The 25107-nt window shown below is 38.0% G+C and overlaps 2 protein-coding genes across 2 annotated transcripts; one reads left to right on the top strand and one right to left on the bottom strand.

Moving 5' to 3' along the window:
- Nucleotides 1–529: 529 nt before the first annotated feature.
- On the bottom strand, nt 530–20829 carry ADAL (adenosine deaminase like). Its single transcript, XM_028507869.2, has 12 exons — nt 20420–20829; nt 15498–15728; nt 15129–15259; nt 14346–14406; nt 11931–12018; nt 9485–9563; nt 7346–7472; nt 6406–6498; nt 6019–6025; nt 4181–4300; nt 2349–2449; nt 530–1751 (listed from the first exon to the last, which is right to left on the bottom strand). The coding sequence occupies exons 2-12, from the start codon at nt 15558–15560 to the stop codon at nt 1557–1559; spliced, it is 1065 nt and encodes a 354-aa protein (XP_028363670.1). The 5' UTR covers nt 15561–15728; nt 20420–20829; the 3' UTR covers nt 530–1556.
- Nucleotides 20697–22926, top strand: LCMT2 (leucine carboxyl methyltransferase 2). The gene has a single exon (XM_028507907.2). The coding sequence runs from the start codon at nt 20802–20804 to the stop codon at nt 22860–22862; it is 2061 nt and encodes a 686-aa protein (XP_028363708.1). The 5' UTR covers nt 20697–20801; the 3' UTR covers nt 22863–22926.
- Nucleotides 22927–25107: the final 2181 nt, after the last annotated feature.

The raw sequence follows: 25107 nt of genomic DNA, 5'->3' as shown, positions 1-25107 counted from the left end.
AGTGTGCAGAAGGAATAGGGCAAAGACAAAGTTTCTTACTGGGGGAAAAACCAGTTCACCTCAAACTTGCTCACAAATCATTATCTGTTACCCAATCTGCCATTCCTAAGGATGGAAGAAGTAAGAAATAATAGTTTTCAAACATTCTAAGAAAGAAAAGCCAACCAAGCCCATTGTTGGGGGAGTGAGGGAATCTATATACCCCATCCTTTTAACACCCACAAGACCTTTGTAGGAACAGACTGGGTGGCACATGCAGCAAAGGGAATAAGAATGTATTAGTAGGAGCTAGACTCGTATTAATCTCCATCAGTTATTTCCCTACTGCTGTTACTTTTTTGTTTATTTTCCCCTTGCCATCCTTCTTCCTTTTACTGCTTCTGCTCTATGGCCAAACCCATAGAACTTAACATAATAGTTTCTATGTTGCTGTCATTTTCCTTTTACTGTAATCTGAATGTTATGAACTCTGTACAGAACTGTTTTTATGCAGCATGTAGGGAAGATGAGATATGAACATAAAGATGGATCAGAATATAAAATGAAAATTTTATTCATATATACTCAAATAGCTATGAAGTGAAATACATATCTCAAAGTTTTGATGTACAGTGTTACTGAGCATTCTCTGACATCATGGTGCTTAAAATAACAGATGTTATATGGAGATAGTTTAGTTAGTTTAAATTCCTTCTACATCCCTCATGGGCTTTTTCAGAAACAAAACTTTGGAACTACTGGAAGTCAGATTAAAGGCTGGAAATAGGGAGTGGGGGTAGAGTGAGGTCAAGGGAAGGGGCGACAAAAAATAATCAAGGCTGGAAATAGAGGCCTAAAGTACCCTAGAGCTCAAGAAGCATCTGGCCAGCATAGCTCCATACGGTCAAAGTAAGAGAATAGAAAAGATAAGGTAGAAACATTTTAAAAACTGGAAAATTGATTCCAGAAGAATTAATCATAAGAAGGAGAAAGCCAGATCTCAGCAGCTAGCTGTATCTGTCACTCAAGTTTCCTAAAGTAGATGAACACTGACTACTGGATACTCACAAAAGCCCATGGCATGCAGTTTAGCCTTGAGTCAACAATTTTGGAGAATACTTAAGAGAGTCTGATTACAGTAAGCACAACAAAATACAGAACTGTTGTCAGAAGCTGGAAAGCCTGAAGGTTTTACAGGCAATCTGTTTTCCCCCTTTCCTCATCTTATTTAAACTAGTAATTCCAAAACTTTTCCTAATGAAAAACTACTTTGAATTTCCTCAAGTTTTATGATCACTAATGCAGAAGGGCAAGTAAAAATCAATGGTGGAATGGGGAATTTAGTTAGCAGCAACATTCATGTCCCTTCTAGTAAGCAGCATATAGATAAGCTACGTAAGACCTTGGAGACTGTTAGTCAACTTAAAACATATTTACTGAGCACCGGTACTGGTGACGGAGCCCATGCTGATTGGCTACTATTCTTCAAAGGGAGGGGTGAATAGTTTACTAAGAGGAATATGGCAAGAAGATCTTGGTTGCAACACATACTAAAAAGTAATTAACTTCATTACAGCTTAAAAATGTAACACTTTAGGCTTCAGGTGATTCCACTTGCTCTTCAGTTCAGACCTGGTACTCTCAGAAGCAAAGATGTAGTTGATGGATTCATAAGACAGATTCCATACCTGCGACGGGGTCAAATTAAATTTTTCAGCTGCCAGCTGGTACTCTTGGGAAAGGTGTGTTGCAAAAACACCCTTATCATCGGTCTGCCAATATAATAAAATTTCAAAATGAACCAGGAAATGATTTTTTAAAAAAACAACTTTTGACTGGATTGGGAGTAAAAAGGAGAAAACTGTATATGAACAATGATTAAAATAAAACAAAAAACAAAAAAACAACTTTTGTTTAGAGTCCACGTATTTTCCTATTCACTATGCTTCTTTTAAGAGTCTAAACAGGGGCCTATAAATATATCCATGTCTCTAAAACTAAATACGTTTGTTTACCTTTAAAACACACACACACTGTCTCTCTCTGAAGCAGTGCTCTAATCATGGCTGTGTATTAAAATCACCTAGGGAGCTTTTAAAATACATCTGGATGCTCCCCAGATCATATATAGCAGAATCTCAAGGGATGGGTGCCAGGCATCACTATTTTCCTTTTAATGTTTGGCTTTTAATAAAGCCAAACCAGAGTCACCCTGGCTCTTTACAGCTTCATATGCCCCAGTCCCCTCTCACTCTATTTGGGCCTTATTACCCTCAGGTATGCAAAGCAGAAAGCTAGGTATTGAATGTCTGAATTAATGCAACTCAGGGACTAAAAAAGAACAAAATACTTCACACAAAACACCTTACACAGATCACAGAAGGATGGGCAATGCTGTACCAGAATCCAAAATGATGCTGGTCGTAAGATGGAACTGTCTGACTTTTGATGTTTGAGGTCAAGCAGAATTCTAGATGAAAAGGGAGAAAAAGCCTTTTATTAAAAGCAGGTTAGTAGACTCATTCATCAAGCAGATACATAAGAAATCTTTCCAAACTATGGTAATAGTTCATTATTTTACAAAATTGACCTTTTCTTATGTGTGAAAATTTATAATTCAATGAGTGTGGTTGTGCAGGAAATGTGCAACTTATGGTAGCAACTGTGCCAGGCAGGGAATTAATATCCCCTTCATAGTCATGTGCTTCCCTCTTTCTTCTACAAAATGGAGAAAAAAGAGGAGTGTAAAAGACAGTCACACGAAGAAGCCAGGGGATTGATTGTGAGAGTTGCTACACTTCTACCTGGTCTTAAAGTGGAGACTAAAATAAAGGTAAGATAAAGGCAGCACTGCTTGAGGGTTACAGTATTATAAAAAGCCAGTAGGGGAAATTGACCTTTTCCATGGCTTCAAGGAAAACCCCTAACCTTCACTCAGACAACCATCAATCACTGCCTGCTGCAAGTCCATCTTAAGAATGACTTCCATTAGCAAATTCCTGCCTTGAAACACTGTCCCAGTCTCCCTAGGCAGAGTAAAATACTTCGCCAACCTGATGGACAGCATTTGCTCCCTTGGATAAGGCAGCCTTAACACAGGGCCACTCAGTCCGAGGAATGGCAAACCCAACCTGCCCCCTCACTCCGCTGGGAGCAGAGGTGAGCCATCACACCTCTCTATCACCATGTAAGATCTCTATCACCATGGTTTCTGTTTTCTCTAGTTTTGTTGATTTAAAAATTTCCTCAACAAAGAGAAAAAAAGCCTCACCCTTTATGAATTACTGAAAATTCTTTAAATAGTTTAATGGTGATGGAAGGTGACTTCACTTGGGGTGGTGAACATAATATAACAGATATAGATGATGTATTATAGGATTGTACTCCTGAAACCTAGACAATTTTATTAACCAGTGTTACCCAAAAAAATTCAATAAAAAGGTTAAAAAAAAGCATACCCACATAAGTGTTCTTGCAAATTGGTAAATTTGTAAATTCAATTATCATTCAGTCAATTGCTTCTTTCCCTCTCCAGAAAGGCCTTCCTCAACCATCCAACCAAAAGTGGTTATCTCATCATTGTATCAACCTGTTTAATTTTGTTCAAAGAACTTAACAATGATATTTTCTAATATATTTGTTTACTGACTCTTACCCATGCTAGAATAGGTTCCTTGAGAGAGAAAGCTTGTCTGTTTTGTTTACTGCTCTATTCCCAGCAATTTGAAGACTGACTGGAACAGAGCAGACACTTCATAAATATATGCTGTTAGACAAAAACAACTCCAGGAGACAAGTGTGTAGTTGTCAATGGACATATAAAAATATACTTTGAATTTTCCGTAATTCTTAATTTTTAAATAAATGTTACATTTTTATAACACATGAATTTGGTTAAAGTCATTTCAAAATACTAGATGCCCCTTATTAGTTCAGTATAAGACTAAGTTCCAGGAACTGGGGGATCCAACAGTGAACAAGACAGATAAGGGCCCTGCTTTCATGGAGCTTATAGTCTAATCGGAGCTAAAACTTCTGGTTACCCAAAGGAATGCTCAGAAAGCATATACACCATGCATCTTTTATTTTCTAAATGATGTTTATATATTTAGAACAAAACTCTACATACAGGTTGCAATCTAGGGGCTGGCGGTGGAAAGGACAGAGGATTATCTGGAGGACCTGAAGCCCTAAGCCTTACCCAGAGGTATCTGGTGTTGCCTTACAAAGTCCACCAGATCCAGGGATCCGCCCTCAGAGTTGTTGAGAAATGTTCCATGCCCAATTCTGTCAGGAAGCAAATCCAGGAGTACTTGTGTTTCTTTTGGGGGTTTGGAATCTCAAAAAAAGAGAGAGCGAGCATCAATAACCTCTTTCAGTGGTTCTTTTTTTTTAAAAAAATAATACCTTTATTTGTTCATGCAACACCTAGGACATGCTTACTGGTTTGGGAGAGAGGGAAAAAGAGAGAGGGAGAGAAACAGCAATGTGAGAGAAACATCGATTGGTTGCCTCATATGTTCACCAACTGGGAACTGAACCCACAACCTAGGTATGTGCCCTGATGGGGAATCGAACCCATGACCTTTCAGTTTACAGGACAATTCTCAGACCAACTGAGCCACACCAGCCAGGGGTTTCAGTGGTTCTTAAAAGTGCTTTTTTCTATAGCCAGATTGTTCGTCCCTAAGAAGGTAATGCAGACATTCTGGAAAGCTGAACTACTTAAACCTTCCCAGCTCTCTTTGCATTTTATCTTCCCATTCCTTTCCCAATATTCTAGATTCATTTCAATAATAATAACTATAGCCAATAATAATAATAAACAGTTATTAAGGACCTACTTTGTGCCTTTTGACATAAATTTTCCTTTAAACCTCAAGAATCTTACAAAGTAGTAACATGAATAAATTATAGCTCAGAAAAAGTAATTTTCAAAACCCAAATCCCGTAACTCCATATGTATATATATTTTGTGTTGTGTATGTGTGTTCATATATATGAGAAAAAGGTCTGGAAAAATATAAACACAAAACTGTTAACAAGATTGACTCGGAAGCACAACTGAAATGAGAAGGGGACCTTTTATGTTTTAATTTTTTTTCCTTCTACATTATAGTTCTCTACACTTGTATTTTCTTCAGATACATAGTTGTTGTAGTTAAAAATATAAAATATCTTAAACAAAAGTTGTCCAAGGTCATAGAGCTAGTGAATGACAGAATGGTGAAATATGGCTCCATCTGACTCCACAGCCCAGACTCCACACACAGTATACTCATGTTTTATTTTGACGAGGCTAGCTACATACATATCACAACCACCATGAAAATGTCTAGCTGAGCTGTTTATCTCCTAATAGTCTAAGAGGCAAATTACAGTAACATACTGAAATGAAATGTTTTAATACCAAGGATTAAACAAGAAAAGCAACATTCACTAAGGTAAAGAGCTTTGATGCTGTGCACAGACCAGAGATAACTGGTTACAGTGACACATGTTGGCTGTTTCATTATATGACCAGTTTTTTCAATCAGGTATCAGCTTGAGTCAAAGATCTTTTTGACCAGAGTGAAAACATGGAACCTAGATTTTAAGTTCTGCCACTAGATTACCAATTCTTTGCTTGTAGGCATGAAAACCACCAGCAATGACAAGAAGTTCCAATTTTCTCCTTAATCTTTAAATCATGCTATTCAGCCATCATATATTACCCCATCTAATACTCAAGATAACCCTATGAGGTAAGTAGACTAAGTACTATTTCCTGCATTTATGAAACAAATCCAAACTCATCTAATTGTATATATTATGTACAGTTTTTTGTATGTCTAAAGAAAAAAATAGGAAGAAGGTAAACCATCTGTAAAATGGGGGAAAGTGCAGTAGAGTCCCTTGGTTGCCTCACAGGGATGTGCTTAAGAAAGTGACTGTTCTCCAACCATTACCTGTACATTATATGTCACTTGTTCATGCTGCCAAGGACCTGGGGACTGATGAGCCTTTCCTGTTGAGCCTTATAAAATGATAATGAGCTACTTCTTTTCTTGCTAGTATATGTGATAGATACATTGAGGTCCCTTCCCCTATGAGAATAAGTGAGATGAACTGGTGCTTCTTTCAATGTCAGCTTGCCAATGACAAGATCGATGATGAAAATTCATGCATTTTCTCTAGCAAGATGTCATTAGGTTGTTTTTCAAGACATAGCTGTACCAGAAGTCAACAGCCATCCTCCCAGGAGCCACAAAAACAAAAACAGTAACACAAGGGACCAAGGCAAGCCATGCCTTTATCATTATAATTTATGTTAAAAAAATTCTATTTTCCCCTTCTAAAAATGTTTTTCCAAGCCAGGTATATTTTTAGCCATTTAAAGATGACTCTTATTTTCTATATAATCTACCCTCTCCTGCCTCATTTTACAATATTATTTACCTCTGAAAGATGCAATGCCAGCTTCAGACCTGCTTTTTTTGCTTCTAAAAGAGGTTCCAAGAAATCTTTTGCTTGTCCTGCCTTAAAGATAAAAGATCAAATGAGGATGCATGAGAACTTTGGGCAAACTGAAAACCTGAGTAATCTGTCCCAGGAAACAAATAAAATAATGGCAGAAAAAAATGGCACAATGATTCATTCGTATATATTGTTTATAAAGCATCTACAATGTGCTAGACACTGTGGGGAATGCAAAGCTGGCAAAGATACAGTCCCTGTCTTCAAGAATCTTAAGTAACAGTGATCTTGAGGCCAATTAGCCAAGCTAAATACAGCAGTCACCAAATTTTATTTCTGGAAGGTTACCTAGCACTAACAAACAGAATTCCCCACCCCCCAGGACATCTGACAATGTCTAGAAACATTAGGTGTCACAACTGGGAGGTGCTACTGGCATCTAGTGGATAGAGGCCAGAAATGCTCCTAAAGACCCTACAATGCACAGGATAGTCCCCATAACAGAATTATTTGGCCCAAAATGCCAATAGTGCCACAGGTGAGATACCTGCCTTGAATCTGACATTCAAGAAACTCTAGGCCAGCCTTTCTCAACTGGGGACTCTACGAGATAAGCTCTAGCTTTAGACATTCATTTTATATAATGAATTAACTTCTATGTAGAATAGAACTACCTTGTATACCATCTTTAAAAGAATGGAGAACATAATATTGTCATGTAAATCTTTTTTTTCCTTTTTATGGGGCTTAAATCTCATATAACCCTGGTTGAGAACAGTTGCTGTAGACATTCTGGTCATCCGAGAGTCTACTGGATCTCTGGAGAATGCAGGACGCTTCAAGTCAATCCTTATCCCACAAACTAACCCGACCTTTTAGAAATAAAATGTATTCAGGAAGAATAACTTACTGTAGGGTCTCCACTGAGGTCAAGGCCAAGAACTGTATCTTCAGTAGAAAGGAAGAATTCTTCAGCAAGTTTAACAGTCTCCTTAGCTACTGAAGGGCCACCTCTTCTGTCAACTGATATCAAATATCTTTAATATAAGAAACAGTTGAAAATGAATATGATAAAAAATACAGCTCTTGAGTATGGCCAGAGAGCAATGACACATACATCTTACTATAGGAAATACATAGCCTAACTGACATATCTTACTTTGCTAGAAAGAATGAGATGTAAATTCCTAAATAGCACCAAATATCTAATTAAGTGTTCAAATTTCTAACTGTCTGATGATTTTTTGTTCAATTATTTAACAGTTCATTCAGTTCTGTTAGTCGATGCATTTCAAGTGTCTTTTAATCTACAGCCATTCCCTTTACCCACCTTTCCCACACCTTTTCTTAAATTTATTTGTTGAAGAAACCAGGTCATTTTTCCTAGAAAGTTTCCCACAGTCTAGGTTTTGCTGATTGAATCTCTGTGTTACTAGCATGTTCTCCTGTCTCTTGTATTTCCTATAAACTGGAAATTGAATCTAATCTAGAGGCTTAATCAGATCAAATTTTTTGACAAGAGTATTTCATAGGTGGTATTGTGTTCTTTTATCAGGGGGCTTAGATCCATTATTTTATAAGGATGACAAAACTGGTAATATTCTAACATGTATCCAATAGCTGATACATATATTGGCTGGGATTCTACAAGGAATCTAATACTCAGAGAACTCCTGTTAATATTGTATAATTTTCCTCCAGCACTCATTAGATTATCTATTTACTTACAAAATAAAGAAATTTCTCCACCATTTATTTATTTACAGAATTTGGATCAACTATATATCAATTCCATGTTTTTTTTTTTTAACTTAGCAATTTTTCCTGCCATTAAATAATGTTACAAAACAATGTAAATCATATGAACATAACAATGTAATTGTGTTCTGATTGCTGGACATTTTAGGATCCTTTCTACCTTTTGTTATAAATAACACTACAATGAAGACTCTTACACAGAAATCAATCTATTTCCTTAGGATATATGTTTAGAAGATAATTACTGGGTCAGAGGGGAAAAATATTTTCATAGATCTTAATACATATTGCTCTTTGGAGAGGTTTTATTTATTATATATAATCACCAACAGTATAAGTTCACAAACACTGGTTATTACCCTCTTTTGTTGGGGAGGGTGTTGAAATGCTACTATAATATTTCTTTTTTAAATTATCTGATTATAATAGCCATTTGTATGTCTTATTTTCTCAATTTTTGTCTTTTGGGTGGTTTTTTAAATTGGGGTATTAGTCTAATTAAGATTAATTCTTAGAGATTTAATAGACAGAAATGCTACAGCTAGCATTCTTCCTTGGAGGACCTATTGAGACCTGCCAGTTCTATTTTAAGTACTGGATGTGTAGTGGTGAATCAAAAGACAAGGTTTGTGGCCTCACTGAATTTACACCCTAGTGGGTGAGCATATATACACAAATAAAACAAGATAGTTTCTGATCTGGTTAAAAAGAATTCCATAAAGGAAATAAGTGGGTGACTAGAGGATCTGGGGAGGGCATTTTAGATAAAGTGGTAATGGAAGGCCCTCTTGAGGAAGTGACAATTGAATTGAGACCTGAATAATGAGAAGATGCTAGCCATCCAAGGATACGGCTGGTGAAAGTGTGTTCTAGGCACATTACAGGAAATACAAAGGTGCTGAGGTGGGATAGTCTCAGACTATCTGGGGAACAGAGACACCAGTGCATAACAAGTGACAAGTGGTCCAGATGAGGCTGTTGAAGAGAGGCAGTCAGATCATGTGGGACCTTGGAGGCTGCAGTAAGAAGTCTAGATTTTAGCTGAAGAGCAATGGAAAGCCATCATAGCTCACTATGGCAGCAGTACTCAGAATTTTATTGCCATGTGAATAAATTCAGAACTGCACTCTCAACATTAAAGAACAGGGTTCTTGACTCTGTTTTTATGTATTATAAGATAAAAATCAGTTGGTTGATTTATAAAAGTCCATTATACCCATAGTCGAAGTAATAAAATTTTCACACATTCTGGATTTTTAAATGGTGACCACTAAAGTACAATGCTTCTTACCTAACATCAATGTCTACGTCTTGTTTAGACTGTTTTATACCCTCAAGTACAGATTCCACATAAGTTTTTTTAGTCATTCCTGAAAAGGACACAAAGAAAACATGTAAAGAGATCATCAACTATTTCTTTTTTTAATCATTGTTCAAATACAGTTTTCTCCTTTTTACTCCCAATCCAGTCCCCCCTCCTACCCTCCCCACTTCCCTCCCATTACCACCCTCCCCTTAGTTTATGACCATGTGTCCTTTAAGTTTGTTCCTGTGAACCCTTCCCACTGTAATCATCAACTATTTCATCCTTCAACATTAGTAGCATCCCTATGTGAACAATTACATTTTCACTTTGTGTTGAGACAAAAGCATAATAAAAGATAAATTAAATCATGGCCCTTACTGATATATTTTAGTAAATACTAATTGAACTTTAATAAGTTTGGAAAAAAATGAAGTACTACATAAAATTTTTAAAATACATACAAAATACAAGCCCATATAAAAATTATTCTTAGATTCAACAGACATAAAATTACTGTCACAAATTGTTGTGAAAATTTTTAAATGTTCTAACAAAACAACAAGTGCTATTCTAAAGCCTGTTCTTAAAAAAACAAAAAAAACAAAAAGTATATTTCTCTACTAGCAGAATGTTTTCCTGCTGGCCCAGAAAAAAATCTTGAGTTCCTTTCTCCTCAATTCTGCTCAGGTTCAGTATTTCTCATCTAGGCCACTAGAGACATTCTTAAATTTTGGGTGCTTAAATTCTCTTCTGGGGGACTCTGAAAGAGCACTCTCCAGAACAACCTCCTCTAAATACTCTCATATGCTTACTTTTGGTGGGAAGTCTCTAGTAAAGCTCAGGAAATTATAAAGAAGAAAAATTAAAATAACACATAATCCTACCACTCAAAGATAACCACTCTCTTTGGGTATATATGTGTGTATGTATACATATTTTTTTACTAGGTGGGATGCTACTAGGTATACATGTATTTTGTCCAGTCATTTAACACTATCTTCTGAGCATATCTCCATATCATTAGAGTGTTTCTGCAACTATTTTTAATGGTTGCCTAATATTCCACTAACCTCTTTAACAGTTCCCCTATTGTTACATACTTAGGTTAACACCTCCCTTTTGAATCTCTATTTAAAGAGCAAATGAGCTCTAATAATTGGCAGGTTTTTTCCATCCTTCTCTTTCACTACGCTCACCATCATAACTTGGAACTGATTCTGAAGTTTAAAAATGTGAGATAAAAATCTGCTGCTGCGCTGGCTGGTGTGGCTTACTGGATTGAGTGCTGACCTATGAACCAAAGGGTTGCAGGTTCCATTCCTGGTCAGGGCACATGCCTGGGTTTCAGGACAGGTCCCCAGTAGGGGGCTCGAGGGAGGTTGCCACACATTGATGTTTCTCTCCCTCTTTCTTTCTCCCTCCCCCTCCCTCTGGAAATGAATAAATGAAAATCTTTAAAAAATAAAAAAGAATCTTCTGCTTGTCCCAGTTGTAAAACACTGACTTTATTATATGAAGTTGCAAAAATTGTACCCCCTGAATGGTTACCAGGCTACATATGTCAGGGTGCAAGATGACAGGCAGGATCTCTTCAGGTCACAAAGTGCTAATAGGGACCTGAAGATCCTACATAATATCTCTTGATGCTACCCTTATGGAAAGAGGGTCCCAGGAAATTTCTCCAGACCACATCCAGATCTGCTTATCTCCATCCAGACAGGTTCCACCACATCATGGTTTGCTTCTGGCCTAAGATACTATTTGTCCTTGAGAAGTGACTGAATAACCTCATTTTAGTGACTGTCATAAAACATGATTCTACATCTACTCAGTGGCATTGTCTCGCAAGTGCTCTTGATACAGAGAGCAAGAGTTAGCCTATGTTTAAGACAATGCAACTATAAGGAATAAATGTCCTTTTCTCATAGTGAAAAAAAACAAACAAAAACAAATGAAAATTTTGCAAGCCTTTTTATTTTCCTTAAACAAATAATACCTGACTTAATGTTTTAAAGAATAACTTATTCATTTTTAAAAAATACTTTTTAAAGATGTTATTTATTTTTAGAGAGAGGGGAAGGGAGGGAGAAAGAGGGAGAGAAACATCTATGTGAAAGAAACATAAATTAGTTGCCTCTTGCACACATCCCAACTGGGAATTGAACCTGCAACCCAGGCATGTGCCCTGACCAGGAATCAAACCAACAGCCTTTTCCTTTGTAGGACGATGCCCAACTGAGCCACACCAGTCAGGGCAGAATAACTCGCTCATTAATAATGTACATCATAAGTGTACATCTTAAGATTTGGAAAGTTGATTCTATTTTTACAATAGAGTAAAAGTAAGTGCTTCGTATTCTCAACTTGTCAACACATGAATGACAGAGCACACAGAGAAGAATATATTGGCTGAGAAGAAATTATATTCTACCTGTAGTATTTTCTACTCTAGGCGTGCTCCTTAGTTCCAGGTACTTGACGCCATCATCTGCAAATTCTTTAATGACATCTTTTGTGACCTGAAAAATAAAAACAATGCACATAATACTGATAATATAGGTATAAGGGTGCCAATGAAAATGCCAAATGCTACAGCTTTATTTCATTCATTAAATTTGACTTGCAAGTTGTAATTAAGATTATTTGCTTTGTTACACTCCTGGTAGAAATCACAACATAAATGCAAAATTTCCAGTATCTTCCATCACCCCCTATCATTTCTACATTAAATTCAAATCTGCATATCATTTGCACTTTTTGTTTTTTCCCTCCTTTTAACCATTTTTCTATTTCCTAGTGTTCATAACAAATTGATAAAACAGAAATGAGGCAAAACTATAACCAGTTAAAACCATCTATGAGTGTGTAGTACTACATAGGCACATATGGAAATGAACACCTAATATTAGGCATTATTGATGTACCATTCAGAGTCATGACTTAAAGTTCTTACTCAAGTTATTTAGAAATAAGTTGTATTTTTCAACAAATTCTTTAGGCAGGGTTAAATTTTCCTTAGAGGTACTTAGGAAAATTCCTCGTAGGCAAAGAAAATAGGTAATAAATTTAAGTCAAACTGTACGTAGTTTAGCACAAATCTCAACAATCCAAAAATTAGTAATGACCAGGGTAAATTATATGTAAAGGCTGAAGGTATGTTTTCCTTCTCTGACATCAATCCTAAAAAAATATCAAATCTAAAAGAAAAAATACCAGGTTGGGGATACTGTGACAACATGCCCTATTTAGTCCTTACAGTTGGACTCCAAACCTTAACTGGCTTTGACTTCATGCCCATTGGCAGGTAAGTGAACAAGGGGTTGGCTGGTTGTGCACACAGTGCCTAATGGGGTGGTACTACCTTAGTGGATTCGCTGCAACCCAAGGTCTGAGTCTCATCTTTTTTTTTAATTAAAAGCAAAAAGGAATTTATAATAATATAAATATGATGGGTGGCTCGGATTCACCAGGAGACGTAGAGAATCACCCTCAGAGACCACACACCTTACAACAACACAACACTGCACCAAGAGATACCACTGCTTCCTCCACCACCGAACATAAGCCTGCACCTTCCACATACTAGACCAAACGGCAGTGCTTCTCTAGGAACTCTACACTGCTGCTTTTGCCACCATCAGATTGTGGGACTCATTTCTGCAGGTTGAGGAATTTGCATCTCGTCATTGCTTCAGAGACCCCAAATCATTCTACCCCAGCTGGCAGGAGACTAATGCAGAAGCCTATTTGTTAACATGTGCACTGACAAGGAGGGTATGAAGTGGCTGTTCTTCTCAGTAACTGCAGTGATCATATCTACTATTCTGGGCACCCCTCATCTTGGTGGTAAGATACCTGTGACACCAAATGAGTAACAGAAGGTTGCTGGCAAGTATGGAATGAGAGCAATGGACGATTTACCTAGGCCACAGTGAGGCCTGTGAAATGATCCTTACCCCATGTCCAAGAATACTTCCTTGGGGTCCACATCTGTGTATCTCAAATTCAGCTCTGCCTAAAAACTCAGGTGCAGGGACCATCAGTCTATCTTTATATCCCCCAGCCTCTTGCACTGGAATACTATGGGCACTCAGTCAACTTTTGCTGAACTAAACTTTTAGACTCAACTCTCCTCCAAAAGGTGATTTACTGTTTATTGTGAGGCTCAGTCTTGGCCAAGGAGGAAAATTCTGTCTTGACCAGTCGAAAGTTAGTTCTTTAGAAAAACAAGTTATACTTCTTACTTTGCATTTTTCTAATGATTAAGAACACTCTCAGGATTTTGTTTTTCTTCACTTATAAAGAGGACATTTTAAAATGCCATCCAAGTCAGATCAATGATACAGAAGCCAATCTTCCATACCATGGAGACTGTAGGCTCATGGAACTTCAGATATGAGAACACAGTGGTGTCTTTTAGTCCTTCATTCTCAGAGAAAGGAACTATTTCCCTAGAGAGTAGTAATTCAATTTCTAGGAACTTCTTGAACTTCCTCACTCTCTATAACATCCACCTAGGCAGCGAAAAATCTTCCAAGCAATAGGGATAAAACCTTATCAAAGTCATTTCTATCTGTGGTTAACTATTATGGAAAATAGGACCAGATTTTCTCCTCCATACTATCCTCCATCTAACAGAAGATACTCATCCAGTTCTATCCTCATATCTTTTAAAATGAAGAACATAGCGTTTTGATACTAGCTCTTATGCAAATGTCTTACATTAGTTTTGAAAAGAGTTGCCATAAAAAAGTAGAAAACATTTTTATCAGACTTGATGCAACAAGAGAAAAGCATAAATTACTTAATAATTTTTAACTTGTTTAAAAATTGCTTTGTTCCTTACCATTAAAATATCTTCAGGGCTAGTAGTAAGCTGATGAATAATCTGAAACATCTGGAAACATCTATAACATTAATGAAAAGCTTTAAAATACTCTAGTCATCAAAAGCTCAGGATGAACTCATTAAGTAATTAAATTTATAATAGATTTTAGGCTAGTAGTAATTATATATTTATTTAAAAGAACTACAGAACAACTTCTTGAAAATTACATTGATCTGGAAAGATAAATGGCTAAAAATAAAACATTACTGATATATATATTTTAAAGATTTTATTTATTTTTTTTTTTAGAGAGGGAAGGGAGGGAGAAAGAGAGAGAGAGAGAAACATCAATGTGAGGTTGCTGGGGGCTGTGGCCTGCAACCCAGGCATGTGCCCTGACTGGGAATCGAACCTGTGACACTTTGGTTCGCAGCCTACGCTCAATCCACTGAGCTACGCCAGCCAGGGCTACATTACTGATATTTTTAAGTGGGAAATACTAATTTCCTTTCTCTACCACATCAGCCCCCTCCCCACCCTCTGCTGGTAGGAACAAATAAAGAAAAAATCAGTAATCCTGTACTTTCAAGTCTAAAGAATATTTCAATACAGTATAACTTTACAAACAATATAAATCATTAAAAATATTGTCAACAGCTTGACAACTGGAAAAAATGATGTCAAGTTATACTCTCCATACTAGATGGATACCCTATTCTTTTAATTACTAAAATCTGAATTCTTACATACTATTTACAATGATAGAGAAAAAAAGTGTGTCCAGAATCTGCCCAAACTCACTCTTCTAAAGTTCTTTTCTTTCCCTTATCAATCATAGTCATCTGATCATGAATTTTAAGACCTGGTTTCTTAGCTATTAATTTCTTCATTGTATTAGAACTGATGGATCCATTCAAGTGGGCATGAAGTTCCTAAAAACAAAAGAATACAATCAGTGCAACATATCAAGATTCTACTAGATTCATAGTATTATACCAGGTACTTGATGTTTACAGTCTGTAGTAGGCAGGTTGCCTATTACATTTAGCTACATAACTTTTAAAGTTTACAAAGTATACCTATAAAATTTACTTTTCTTTTATGAAAAGAAACAACACAGAGGACATTATAACTGGCAACCACTCTAGAATTTTGTGGTTGAATTCTCACCACTTTAGGTAATTCTGAGTAAAAGGTTCTCTTCCATTGCTGCTGGTCTTCTGCCTCCAACATGATTTAGCAGAATAAAAAGGTCTTTCTCCAAACACTCTTATTATTGGTATGAACAATACAATATATTTCAGCCAGCAAATTTTTTGGTCTTGAATTTCCTTCAGATTGCTTTATTTCCACATATTTTTATAAGATTAGCTGTAAATGTTGCTCTGGGCTCAGCTTCACCTGTTCAAACAAATGTGAACATTTTCAGATGTTGACATAAAAGCAAAGAAACAGGATTTTGCTAATTTATTCCTTAAAAGACAAAAGCTCCTCCAAAGCTAATTTAAATTAGCTAATAATTTGAACTAGAAATAAAACATAAGAGGTGGATTACAATCTGAAATGTTGGGTGTAGTCCTCATTAATTAGCATTTTCTAGAAAACTATTTCTAAAACTAAGGCCTATAAAAAAGTTTACATTTTTAATTATTTAAAATATATAAAGGAAGAGCAGCAGCATTGGCTTCAGTGGACCTGTTAGTCCTTTTACTATTCTTGCAGTTAGTAGCCATGTGGCCTTTGTCACTTAACCTCACAGCTTCAGTTTCCTTATTTGTAAAAAATTGATAAAAATGCACGGTAGCTGTGATGATTGGTACAGTAATTTAAATTCCCCTCTTGTATGCTCCCATATAATCCAGTGACTACCTTTCACTCAATGCTTTATCATATTGTCTCTCAATCACTGATTTACTTGTCTTTCTCCTTCACCAGACTATAAGCTTTCTGAGGACAAGGACCATGTGTAATACCTAACACAGTGCCTAGCACATTACAGATGATAAATACATCCTAATTTTTCCTTTGCCTCAAAAGATGGCTTATACATTAAGATAAAATTTCAAATGAAATTTAGTGATTTTTCAAAGTGGTCACCTTGACTCTCTGGGTTGTCATATATTAATGATGATGTTGATAATAATAGCAGTTTCAATTCAGAGCCTATGGAATATGTGACAAGCACTTTTAATAATCTTTAATCTCACTGATAACCTTACAGAATAAATATTACATTTATTACATTATAAAGCAATAAATTTACACTGAGAGGGATTAAATAATTCACCAAGATGTTAAAATAGGCAATAAAGAAAATAGTTTGTAAGGACTAGACAGAACCATGAGATATCCACAGAAAGGCCAACTCAGTATAAGTTAAAAGTGGCATTTCAATGGAATACCACATTGTAAGTGCTTAGTAAATAGTAATGAATGAAAAATATGGAATGTTTAATCAATACATTTAATCTCTACTGAAGTACATAAAACATGTCATTAAAATGCAAAAACATACTTTATCTTACATAAGTCAAACTGAATTACAAAGTAAGTGTTAATCAAAATACTCTCAAAATTATTACTTAGAAATTGATTTTTAAAGTTCATGAAAGACTTAACTTGTAAAATTATCCAGAAAAATTCTGAACCTCAGAAGAGTAATACCTACAATGGTGAAGATCTGAGTAAAAGTTTTGGTATGAACAGAACTTGGTATGGTCTTTTTAGAAAGCAATTTGGCTACATTTATCAACATACACAAACCCACATATTTATTGACCCAGTAATTCTACTGTTAAGAATTTATCTTTTATAGGACATGTACAAATACATTTCTTGTAGTATTATTTATAATAGCAAAAAATTGGAAACAACCTAAATGCCCATTAGTGGGGTACTGGCTAAATTAATTATATGTATCCACCCAAATGACTATATGAAAAGACTTCTACAATATAATGTTACTTCCAAAAAGTAAGTTGCAAAATATATGATTCATAAAGATGACATAAGTAAAGCATGCATGTATGTATACATACAAATGCACTGTCTTATGTATTTATATCTTTAGTCCTAAAACACCTATGAAAGGGCACATAGAAAACTGTTACCACTAGAATGTGGGTTGGAAATGGCAAAGGTTGGGAGAGAATTTTTACTTTATGTCATATAGTTTTGTGCAATTTTAAGGTTTAACAACAAGCATATAATACCTGATTACTTTTGAAATAGTTTTAATAAATTAAAAATTTTAATAATAAATTTAGATAATTTACTTAATTTAATTAAATTTTAATAATTTAACAAATTAATCATTTATTGTAATTGTCTATAAAATCTTTAAAATCTTGCAAAACAGCTTTATTATTATGAATTGTAAGAGGAAAGAACTTTTATGGTTAGACAATAGAACGATAGCCTAAAAAAGCCAGTTAAGGCCCTGGCAAGGTAGCTCAGTTGGTTAGAGCATTGTCCTGATTATCAACAAGGTTGTGAGTTCTTGATTCCCAGTCAGGACACATAAGAATACACCAATGAATGCACAAATAAGTGGAACAACAAATCGATGTTTCTCTCTCCCTTCTCCTTCCTTTCTCTCTCAAAAATTAATAAATTTTTAAAGATTTTATTTACTTATTTTTAGAGAGGGAAGGGAGGGAGAGAGAAACATTAATGTGCAGTTGCTGGGGGCCGTGGCCTGCAACCCAGGCATGTGCCCTGACTGGGAATCAAACCTGTGATGCTTTGGTTTGCAGCCCAAGCTCAATCCACTGAGCTACACCAGCCAGGGCAATAAATTTTTTTTTTTAAAGATCTCTTAAGAGGCTGGTAACATCTTACTCTAGGATCCTGACCTTAATTTGGGCCAGATTCAAACCCTCTTCCAGCATTGGCTACAATGTTAACCTATGGAAATTTGAAAGCCACCAAAACAAGCACAGTCTTTGCACATTTTAAAATAATTGCTGTTTCACTGATCCTTGCCAAAGATACTATAGTACCACTCCTTGGCAAATCCAACTTTCCTAGGCTGGATTTCGAGTGGGCCAGAAGAAGCTGTGGTGAGAGTTGAGGAACTGATAAGCAACACACTGAGATAAGATCTTTCTACATTTGTACTAATAGTTTATCAAGTAGGAGAAGGATGAGAGCCAAGTCTCCTGTGTCAAGAGTACTTTTTTCATGACAGTAGGTAAAGGGGGTTCAGAATAATAAACATTATTTGTTAGTATTTATTAAACACTTCTATGAAACAAGCACTATGCTAAGTGTCTCTCTGAATCTTCACAACAACCCCTAAGGTAAGTATTACTCCCATTTTACATAAGAACAAACAGATTTAAAAAATAAGCAGAAAACCATCATAAGATAACCAAATCATAAATTTTGCTCTCTTCTTTCTTTTTGAATCACTTTTCTTGACTTCTGCTCTTTACCAGAAAATATTTCTAACGTATACATATATCATACACATTTTACTCACATCATTAAAATATCATTTCTATAGTGCTATATATTTTTTTCAAAATCCTACAACTCTTTTTTTCTCCTCTTTGGTCCTCAGTCAACTTGAGGCAACTCACAAAGCAGACTTAGTCCCCTCATTTTAGAGATGAGGATCCCTCAGCTCAGCATGCTCAGGGGAGTCCTTCTCCCATTCCCTTCAAAGGCAATTCCAAACTCTTCAAGGTTTCCCCTACACCCAAGTGCTTCACATTGAAGTGACAACCCAGACACCAGCTTTAGAGACAACAGGAGTCATCAGGCATGAATTCCCTCTATTTCTCTCTCCTCTCCCCCACACTTACACTTATCTTTATCTGTACCCCTTCTTCCCTCAGGAGACAGAAAAAGGATTCATTCTCTTGTCTCCCAGACTAATTTGGGCCCAGAACCCCATTCATTCCCATATATCCTAATTCATTACTCCACTAGTAAATCTCATTTTTCTGTTCCTCCAACCTCTCTCTCCACTGGCTTATTTTGCTCAGGGGACTAACATGCAAGTATAGTTAGTATTTGCTTCCACCTAAAAGAAAAATAACCCAAACTTTCTTTCACTCCACAATGCTTTTAACTACTTGCCCTTTCTCTCCTTTTCTTCTGAACTAAGGTCTTTGAAAGTGTAATTTAGAATGGCTGCCTCCATTTACCTATCTCCCATTCACTGTAACACAGCTTTGGCCCTTACTGCTTAATGGAAGTTGCTCTCCCTAAGATTATTAATAGGTCTTAAACATTAAACCTAAATGAAACTTTTCAACTAACAAAACTTTACCCTGACTCAAACTTTTGAGTTCCAGTATTCAAATTCAAACTGGCTGGACTTCAAAACTCATACTTTTAACCATTATGCTCTACTGCTTCTAGGTAGCCACAGCTGTAGTTATCCATCTCAGCCCTCAGTTTCCAAATCCTAATTAATAAATTATAAGTTTCCTTAACATCTCTGGAGGCAGTTCTCTACTGGTGATGACACCCAAACACCCAATTCAGAAATTTGACAGTTATTTTAACCCCCCCAAAAGATTCAAACCATATGAGGGAATCATCATCTCTCTTCCACGATTCCCTCACTACCCTAGAATCACAGAACTTTGAAAGGGGAGGGGGATGTCATTTTATAGCAGAGAAATGGGCTGAGTAGTTTACTTACTGTCAGCCTAGCACAGAGCCAGGAATACAGGAAATAGTACATATCTGTGGGGAAAAACGTATTGGGTGAATCACAACCTCTGTAAAGGTTTGTTCATTTTGCACCTGGCCTCACAGACTTGTTTCCAGACTCAAATGGGATCTCTTTGGTAACAATTGCAGGGGTGTCCAACCCTTGGCCCAGGATGGCTATGAATGCGGCACAACACAAAATTGTGAATTTACTTAAATCTCCTTTTTTGCTCATCAGTTTTCATTAGTGCCTTTGTATTTAATGTGTGGGCCAGAGACACCAAAAGGTTGGCCACCCCTGAATTAAAGCATTAAATTAGCACTAGTAGTTAGTATCCGAGGAACTACCCCATCTACTTGCCCACCAACGTCGGTGGTATAGATCTTTCCCTCCAAGTCCTGGCTGTCAGCCCCCACAGACTCACCTCTTAAAAATTTGTCAACAGTTCATTCAATTATGAGAACTTAGATAAAATTTTTCTTTCATACGGAAAAGCTTGTTGAAAACTGACAACACGTGCTTCCCTGACACAGTTAACCTGTCCACAATAAGCCGTAGCGAGCAGTCTTCCTGCGAAAATGCAGTCCCAGAGAATCAAATAGTTAACCACAAATTTTAGTATAAATTACACCCTCAATTCAGATTAGGGAGGCTCGCTCCTCCCGGAAGTGACGCATACTAATCACCGGAAAGGGAGTCACGGCGGAGGGGTGGTTTTTACGAATAAAAGTCCGCGAGGTGCGTAACTAGAACTGAAGAGCCCCTCACCGCCTTGAGGGACAGCGGCTCTTCTGTGTCTTCTGGCCATGGGCCCGAGGAGTCGCGGGCGTCGAGCTGGAGCAGTGCAGCACACCAACGATAGCAGCGCCCTCAGCAAAAGTTCCCTGGCAGCGTACGGGTACGTACAAGACACCTTTGCTGCGTTGCTAGTTCCGGGAACCGGGCGCCGCGCGCCGCTCATCCACCGCGGCTACTACGTCCGCGCACGCGCAGTAAAGCACTGCGTGCAGGTCTTCCTGGAACGGACGGGCGCTATCTCTGGTGGACTTCGCACCCAGATCCTGTCGCTGGGTGCCGGCTCAGACTCGCTTTATTTTCGCCTTAAAACTGAAGGCCGCCTGTCCTGGGCTGCTGTCTGGGAGGTAGATTTTCCTGACGTGGCGCGGCGCAAAGCGGAGAAGATTCGAGCAACGCCGGAATTGTGTGCGGTGACCGGGCCTATCCAGAGCGGGGACCCAGCGTCTGCGTTGTGCTTTGAGAGCTTGGACTACCGCATCCTTGGCTTGGACCTGAGGCAGGTCGAGCGATTGGACCAGGCCCTGGCTGCCGCAGGCCTTGATGCGGCAGCACCCACTTTGCTTCTGGCTGAGGCTGTGCTGACCTACCTGGAGCCGGATGATGCCGCGGCCCTCATATCCTGGGCAGCCCAGCGTTTTCCTGATGCTCTCTTCGTGGTCTACGAGCAGATGAGGCCACATGACGCCTTTGGTCAGTTCATGCAGCAGCATTTTCAGCAGCTAAATTCTCCTCTGCATGGCCTGGACCGTTTTCCCGATGTGGAGTCCCAGCAGCACCGCTTCCTTCAGGCTGGCTGGACTGCCTGCAGTGCCATGGACATGAATGAATTCTATCGCTGCTTTGTACCCTCAGAAGAACGCTGGCGCATGGAAAATCTTGAACCCTTTGACGAGTTTGAGGAGTGGCATCTGAAGTGTGCCCACTATTTCATTCTGGCCGCTTCTAAGGGAGACACTCTCTCCCAAACTTTGGTGTTTCCATCCTCAAAGGTGTTTCCTCGGGTAGACCCTGCTTCCCCTTCAGGGACCCTGTCCGCCAGTGTAGTCACTAGTGACAGCCAGGGTCCAGACTTTAAAAGATATGGCCATGCCTCTGTCCTTTTGAGCCCAGGCATTATTCTCAGTGCAGGTGGATTTGGAGAGCAGGAGGGGCGGCATTGCCGAATCAGCAAGTTTCACTTGCTCTCAAAATACTGTGACTTCGAATGGAAAGGCAAACAAATATGCAGTTGGGGAACTGGAACTCACTGGGATGGACGCCTTTATCACACCATGACAAAACTTTCAGATACTCAAGTTCTGGTTTTGGGAGGGAGACTGTCCCCAGTAACTCCAGCCTTGGGAATTCTCCAACTTCATTTTTTTAAAAGTGAGGATAATAGTACTGAGGATCTAAATGTAACAGTAACAAAGGCTGGCCCGGAAGAAGATTCTACTTTGTCATGTTGGCGACATTCAACAACAGAAGTGTCCTATAAGAATCAGAAATATTTGTTTGTGTATGGGGGTCGAAGTGTGGTGGAACATGTACTAAGTGACTGGCATTTTCTACATGTGGTGACAATGACTTGGGTCAGGATCCCAGTGGAGGGGGAGACACCTGCAGGTCGGCATTCTCACAGTGCCTGCAGCTGGCAAGGGGGAGCCCTTATTGCTGGAGGTCTAGGTGCTTCTGAGGAGCCATTGAGCTCTGTACTTTTCCTGAAACCAATCACTTGTGGATTCCTTTGGGAATCAGTAGACATCCAGCCTCCCATTACTCCAAGGTACTCCCACACAGCTCATGTGCTTAATGGGAATCTTCTGCTGGTTGGAGGGGTCTGGATTCATTCCCCCTCAGTTCCTGGGGTGACTGTTATCAATTTGACTACAGGATTGAGCTCTGAGTATCAGATTGACACAACATGTGTGCCATGGCCATTAATGTTACACAACCACACCAGCATACTCCTTTCTGAAGAGCAACAACTCCTGCTCCTTGGAGGTGGCGGGAACTGCTTTTCCTTTGGCACCTACTTCAACCCTCATGCAGTAACATTAGATTTTTCTTCCTTGAGTGCTGGGCAGTAAGGACTGGACTTTTGATATATTCAGGACCCATTATAATTGACAATAAAGGTTTCCACAAGTAGGATTTGACTTTGGCTGTAGCTCCAACCACACCCTCTATGCCCCATCTTTTTAAATTTTTTTTTATTAGCACTACTCTAGGGAAGTCTGAAAGGTTGTTAAAACACATACCATCTCCAGAGAGATAGTACAAAAATAAAATGTAAGTAAGCCTGTCTTAAGAGAGTGGTCATACAGTCCTAGAGTAGGAATTGGGCCTTTGGATCCCCATGTCTTCCTCCCATTCTCTAATCTATATTTATCCATTTATTGAGTTATAACAACCTTTAACCTAAGTCAAGTGAAAAATTTTCCACTCCAAGTCTGTGATTTGAGATGGTACCTTGGAAAAGGTTTCACACAGATTTTTGGTAAGAAACTAAGGTTGAATATAGTTCAAGGGTCATGGCACATTGACCTCATTTTTCATGAATGAAACCTAAAATGAACCCAGTTGCAGTTTGATTAAAGCATTGTCCCATTTTATGCAGCAGAGAACCTGGGATAGCTTTAACAATAATTGTAGGACTTTATTGAAAAATATGCCTTTGTTCCATTTTTGCCACTGGTTCCATATTTATTTAGGTTCATGAATGCTTATAAACCAAACAGTTGATGCTTCAATTCATTATGTGCATGGTATAATGCTTTGCTTCAGATCTATTCTCCACCCTTCACTATGGCCTGTACCGGAGGAGGCTGACTCAGGGAATACATCACGGAGTTTTCCTTATCTCTAGTTTGTGGTGAATTCAGCCAGTCAGAGGCACAAGAGGGAGCTGTAGGGCTGGAAGAGTGAGTTGTAATTCACAGTGTTCCTCCTACCGATCTACAAGTTGGCAAAGTCTGTATTCTATCAAAAGCCACAGCTCCTGTCATGTAATCCTCTTCTATAAGGTACTGCTCTGATTCTGCAACACCCCAGGTTCCAGTAATTGTTTCTCCCTACCTTTTCAGGCCTAGGAGTTGTATTAACTCTCTGTTAGGCCTCAGCTGCACTGTTCAATATAATAGCCATTAGCTGTGTGGCTATTTAAACTTAACAGAAATTAAATAAAACTAAGAATTCAGTGGCCTAGTTGCGTTAACTGCATTTTAAGTGCTCAATAGCCACATGTGGCTAATGGTTATGGTACTGGACAATATAAATATAGAATATTTCCCTCACTGCAGAAAGATCTAAACACTGCTGAAGGTACTTCACCATCTTGACTTGGCTTCCCTAAACTCTGTCCACCCCCTTTTAATTAGTATCTTAATTAAGCTCTCCTTACTTATCTTCTTTAAATGGACCGTCTTTCCTAGTGAGCCTTGTGAAATCAATGAATTACCTTAGGTATGGTATTCATCCTTAAAATTTAAGCCTTAATTTCTCATCTAAATTGTGTTTCAAAAGGTAGTGGCTTTGATGGTACTAAATGTACCACTATAGTATTTCTTGTTAGTCTTTGGTCCATGAAAGCTTAATAATATCCTCAGATTCTGTAAATACCTACATTCTGCAAGAACTATCAATGTTAACATCTTGATGGACTTAGTATGACACAGAATCCTCTTTCCCTAAATATTTTTATGAGAACTCCATATAAATGAATGTGAAAAGTGATTAATATAAAAACTGAGTAGCAAATACAACCCTAAGTGTATGGAGAGGACAGTGTTGGCTTTGTTAGATGAAAGCTCCCTGAGGAACACCATTGTTTAGCTTCAGCTTCATTGAGACTACAAGAGCACTTTCAAGGGAAGTTGTAAGTTATGGTCGTGAGTGCTAGGAAACAAGGCTTACTACAGCTAGACATCTGGCCAGACTACCAGTGGCTACTAGATAATGCAGGAATATGATCAGAAGGGGGAAAGGCTGCTTTGTATTTCCTTTTTCTAAGTTCACTACAGCCTACCTGTAACTCTGAAAAATGAAAGGAGCATATGAAAGCAGAACATTGATGAAATGAATGTTCTCAGCTGTGTAATGGTACCAGAATTCTAATCTAGAAATGACTCCGAAGCCCAGGGAATGACTTCTATAATGCTACCTTTTAGATGGTGCCATCAACCATTATTATTTCATTACTTTTGGGGGAAAAAAGAAGGTGGTGGTGGAATCATAAAGAGAATGTGAATGTGTGCAAGAGCCAAATTAGTGCAGTGGTGCCTGTTCTTTTGAGAACTGCCCAGTATGACACATTATGACTAATCAAACTTGTTT

This window comes from Phyllostomus discolor, chromosome 1, assembly GCF_004126475.2.
Source record: "Phyllostomus discolor isolate MPI-MPIP mPhyDis1 chromosome 1, mPhyDis1.pri.v3, whole genome shotgun sequence".
In the NCBI taxonomy this organism is placed as follows: domain Eukaryota; kingdom Metazoa; phylum Chordata; class Mammalia; order Chiroptera; family Phyllostomidae; genus Phyllostomus; species Phyllostomus discolor.
The sequence above is the reverse complement of the archived record's forward strand: the minus strand, read 5'-3'. Positions and strand labels throughout refer to the sequence as shown.

Excerpts from the sequence above, each read along its gene's own strand:
- ADAL (XM_028507869.2), bottom strand. The coding sequence starts at position 15,560 with ATGTTGGAGGCAGAAGACCAGCAGCAATGGAAGAGAACCTTTTACTCA. Across the intron at positions 7,473-9,484 it reads GACGTAGACATTGATGTTAG|ATATTTGATATCAGTTGACA; the intron begins GTAAGAAGCATT and ends CTTATATTAAAG. Across the intron at positions 2,450-4,180 it reads GCAACACCAGATACCTCTGG|AATTCTGCTTGACCTCAAAC; the intron begins GTAAGGCTTAGG and ends CTTTTCATCTAG.
- LCMT2 (XM_028507907.2), top strand. The coding sequence starts at position 20,802 with ATGGGCCCGAGGAGTCGCGGGCGTCGAGCTGGAGCAGTGCAGCACACC.